Source organism: Eschrichtius robustus, chromosome 4, assembly GCF_028021215.1.
Source record: "Eschrichtius robustus isolate mEscRob2 chromosome 4, mEscRob2.pri, whole genome shotgun sequence".
NCBI classification, from domain to species: Eukaryota; Metazoa; Chordata; class Mammalia; order Artiodactyla; family Eschrichtiidae; genus Eschrichtius; species Eschrichtius robustus.
The window spans coordinates 122,804,840-122,809,844 of record NC_090827.1 but is presented as its reverse complement, the minus strand read 5'-3'; the positions used below and the strand labels follow the sequence as shown (position 1 = coordinate 122,809,844).

The 5,005-nt window shown below is 42.0% G+C and overlaps 1 protein-coding gene across 1 annotated transcript; it reads left to right on the top strand.

Moving 5' to 3' along the window:
- Window positions 1-4,197: 4,197 nt before the first annotated feature.
- On the top strand, window positions 4,198-4,464 carry LOC137763525 (X antigen family member 3-like; the record flags this gene model as incomplete). Its single annotated transcript, XM_068542003.1, has 1 exon — window positions 4,198-4,464. A coding segment is annotated over one exon (267 nt), but the record flags the coding sequence as incomplete, so codon positions are not given.
- Between the last annotated feature and the right edge of the window lie 541 nt (window positions 4,465-5,005).

The following is a 5,005-nucleotide window of genomic DNA, read 5'->3' as shown; positions in this document are numbered from 1 at the left end:
CTGGGGCGAGGGAGGGATACAGCAGTCACAATTGGGATGTGCAGGGAGTGCCTACGGCATCAGAAGCCAGTGTGAAGTTGCAAGAGCCTGAGGTGAGCCATTTGTTCTCCAAGGGAAGTTGGCCCCAGTTCACGGGACCCTCGGCAGTGGCGGGCTGCACAGGCTGCCGGGAAGGTGTGGGCAGTGACCTGCCTTGCATACAGGACCTTTGGCAGCAGTGGCGGCAGCCTCTGGGGTCTGAGATAACAGCTGCGGCTCGCGCTTGCATAGATGTTGCCCTGCCATCTGTGAGTGCACAGAGCGGGAAGCTCCTATGGTGGGCCCAGCTCTCTCCTCCCACACCCCGCAACAAAGGACTCCTGCCTCTCTGGCAGACCCAGCCTTTTTCCCGGACTCCCTCCTGGCTAGCTGTGGCATGCTAGCCGCCCCCCCAGGCTGTCCTCATGCAGCCAACCCCAGTCCTCTCCCTGGAGTCTGACCTCCAAAGCCCAAGCCTCAGCACCCAGCTCCCACCAGCCCTGGCAAATGAGTTGACAAGTGTCTCAGGCTGGCGGGCGCTGGTCGGCACCAGTCCTCCATGCAGGAATCTCTCCACTCTGCCCTCCACACCTCTGTTGCTGCCCTCTCCTCTGAGGCTCCAAAGCTCTCGAGACCGCCCCATCCCTGCCAGTGAGGGGGATTCTAGTGTGTGAACACTTTTCTTCCTTCACAGCTCCCTCCCAGAGGGGCAGGTCCCATCCTGATTCCTTTTTCTCTATTTTAATTTTTTTCTTTCGCCCTACCCAGTTATGTGGGGCTTTTCTCGCCTTTTTGGAAGTCTGAGGTCCCCTACCAGCATTCAGTAGTTGTTCTGTAGGCACTGTTCCATGTGTAGATGTATTCTTGATGTATTTGTGGGGAGGAAGGTGATTTCCACGTCTTACTCCTCTGCCATCTTGCAGGTCTCCCCCTTAACCAGTATATTTTCAAAGATCTTTTATTCAGATTAATGTCAAAGCTTACGTGTAATTAAAGGTCATTGCAAATATGTATTTCTTAATTCCAGTTGTAAATTTTGTGACTCTTTTTTAAAAAGTAGTCTTTTTAGTCTCAAAAGCCTGATTTTTCTTTACTCTTATTCTAGCCTTGTCTCCTATCTTGACCTGCGTGAATGTATTTAATATGTAGGGTTAACAAATGAGATTGGCTCTTCCCCCAGTGCCAGCCATTCCCCTGGGCTCCCTCCAGGACTCTACACTGGTGCTGAGTGTGGCTTTAAGTATCAGACAAACAAATCATTGTAAATAGCCCAGTGTTAGTTTGCTTGTGCAGGGGATAGCGAGGCCCAGGGCATTTGACTCCATTACTACAGGTCTCTGGAGAACTGGAGGCACACAGATAGTCCCAGTGAGACTGATGTATTTTTTTTAATCATGTATTTTTTCAATATATATCGTGTATTTTTTAATCATCCGAAGTCCATAGTTTACATTAGAGTTCATTCTTGGTGTTGAGCATTCTATGGGCTTTGACATATGCAGAATGACATGTATCCACCATTATTGTATCATACACTTTTAGGGCACATTCACTGCCCTAAAAGTCCCCTGTGCTCCACCTATTCATTCCTCCCTCCCCTTAGCCCCCTGCAACCACTTATCTTTTTACTGCCTTCATAGTTTTGCCTTTTTCAGAATGTCATATAGTTGGAATCAAACAGTATGTAGCCTTTTTTACATTGGCTTCTTTCACTTTGTAATAAGTATTTTTGGTTCCTCCATGTCTTTTTGTGGCTTGATAGCTCATTTTGTTTTAGTGCTGAATAATATTCCATTGTCTGGATATACCACAGATTATTTATCCACTCACCTACCGAAGGGTATCTTGGTTGCTTCCAAGTTTGGGTAATTATGAAGAAAACATCCATGTGCAGGTATGTGTGTGGACATAAGTTTTCACCTCTTTTGGATAAATACCAAGGAGTACAATTGCTGGATCATATTGCAAAAGTATGTTTCATTTTGTAAGAAATCGTCAAACTGTTTTCCAAAGTGACTGTACCAATTTTGCATTCCCACCAGCACTGAGTGAGAGTACCCATTGCTCCACATCCTCACCAGCATTTGGTGTTTCAGGATTTTCTTTTTCTTTTCTTTTCTTTTTTTTTTTTGGCAATTCTAATAGGTGTCTAGTGGTCCAGCAAGTATTTTAAATAACTTTTCATATTTCCTGCCTATTAAAAAATCTTTAGAAAATATAGATAAACAAAAAATAAAATAAAATAAAATGAATCACCTATAATCCTATTACCTAAAAATAATTATTTTTAATATTTGGGTATGTATCCTTCCAATCTTTTTTCTCTGTATGTATGAATGCATTTTTTTCTTTTTGCCCTTCTAAAGATATACACATATCAACTTAGCTAAGAGCAAATTCAACGTCTCCATTTTCAACCCTATGAAACCCCCAAAGTTTTTCAACCTTGCTGACCTGAAGACTGGCCTTTGATTTGCAACTTGCAGTTTATCACTGCTGGACACCTGTGTTAAGAACAACTCACTTGTCTGAGCTTCCTGAAAGTGAAATAGATCTGTATGCTTCTTTAAGAGGTAAAAATGAAATATTAATTTATATAAGGAATAAGATAAAAGGAGAGAAGAAAGAAAAGAAGTCATAGCCCCTGTCAGCTGAACTGCCAAGTTCATGGTGTCCAGTCTCAAAAGTACCTCAACACTCCCTGGCAATTCTTTTGTGTCCCCAGCAAGCTCTTGCTCCACTTTTCACCATAACTATTTCAAACCCACTTTACACTCTCCTCCTCTCCTCCCTTCTCATTTTCAACTGACAATCTCATTTCCCATTTCAAGAGAGAATAAAGGCTCCAAACAAAATTTCCATAGCCTCTGCTACCAACTTGCACTCTTCTTGGATCCCACCTTGGATCCTATCCTTCCTATATTTCTATTAAAATCTAAAAGGTGACCTTTCTCATTCTAACTCTCTCAACTATCCTTGGGATCCTGCCTCCTTAGAGTCTTCCTCTGAGCTTCACTTCTTTCGTTCTTACCTCTGACTACTTCTTCTTCCCTTGCATTTAAATACGATTTTCCACTTCAAATAAAATCTATGCCCCTGCCCCCGCTCATCCTCCAACCTATTTAGGTATGAGTCTATCTTTCTCTTCAGAGTCAAATTTTATAAATTGTTGATTTGTTTATTCAGCAAATATTTTCTAAGTGTCAACTACACACAAGGTTTTGCTTTAAGTACTAGAGATTCAACAAAGAACACAGTAGACAAAATTCCCTGCCCACATGGAATATCTACTCTATTGGAGAGCTGTAACCATTTCCTCATTTCCAATTCTATCACTACCCAACGTCATCTGGCTTCTGCCTATACCCATCTTTGCAAACTGCTCTCACCAAGGTCACTAATGATCTCCTTGTAAATCTCACAGAAATTTGTTTAGTTCTCATCTTATTAGATGCAGGTTTTTCAGCATTTGAGATGCTGATTACCTTTTCTCAAAACCCTAAGCCCTTCAGATGATATCAGTCCCCTGACTACAAACATTTAATGGCTGCACATCCCTTTTAGGATAAAGTTTTAAATCCCCCACAGCTTAAAAATCCCTCACTGATGACTCTCCTGCTTTCTTCTCCAGCCTCAACTCTCACCTTGTTAGCCTTAGTCTTGGTCTGCCATTTTGGGTTCCAACCATCCTGATCTCTCCATGATCCACTGGAAGTGCCACACATTCCTTCTCCCTTCTTCCGTTGGCTCATCCCTACTCACTCTGCGGCCCTCAGCTTTGGCATCCTTTTTTCTGGGAGCCCTGAACTTCCAATTTTTAATTCTGAGTCTTTCTTACGTACTTTCATAAAAAGCTCTAATTCTTCATCTGGCAGCATCTATCACAGTATACTCTCCTCATCAGTTTACCTGTCTGTATTCCCTTGGGATACATAAGGCCCTAAGAGTGAAGACTTATTCTTATTCAAGATATATTTCCAGTGCCTAGAATAGTGTCTGGCATAGAGTAGTCCCCTAATAACTATTAACCTGAATTAAGATTATATGTATTGAAGATCTGTTTTATGCCAGGCACTGGGCTACATGCTTTATAAATAGTATGTCATTTAAACCTCACCAAAAAGCCCCTCAAGACAACAGTTTTTATCATAGGGAAATTGGGCCTCCAAGAAGTAAAATAATCCAGTTGGACCTGTGGTTGCCCAGCACCCCAGTGATGAACAATCTCAACAAGAGGAACCACCAACTGAAAGTCAGGACAGTCTACCTGGTCAAGAGAGAGAAGATGAAGGAGCATCTGTTGTTCAAGTGCCTGATCTGGAAGTTGATCGACAGGAACTGACTCAGCCAAAGACTGGAGGTGAGCATAGAGATGGTCCAGAAGTCAAGAGGAAGCTTTTACCTAACCTCGAGCTCATTACTATGCCAGAAGCAGGTGAAAGATAGCTATAGGTTTAAAAGAAGACAGACTGAAACGATGCAGATTGTTCTTATGTTGGAAATTTACTAAAATTCTCTCAATAAAATTTTACAGTTTTCTCCTCAACAGGTCACAAAAATGGTAAGTGGTGAGGGAGGATTTGAACCCAGGTTTGTTTGACTCTATAGATAAAAGAACATTTCATCTATCTCTAAGCTTCAGAATGAATTAAAGAGAATTATATTAGAGTTGCTAGAAGAACCTTCATTATGATGCCAGATCAAGGTGCCAGAATCCATGGCTGTGTTTTTTAAATCCCCTTCTATCCATGAGAACTTTTCAAACTCTGCTGCTGGGTAGCATTTGACATGTTTACATTTCTCAATATAACTCTTTCCCCAAATTATACAAAGATATTTAAGTCCTGGTGTGATATGGTGTTGGAATGGGAAAAGGTGAAAGGATGGCTAGTAAGAACATGAAATTCTGAGTCTTTAAATCCTATCCACAAACGTCCATCTACTAGCAGAGAAGTCCCTGAAAGAAATGCAGGCAATTCATCTTTTC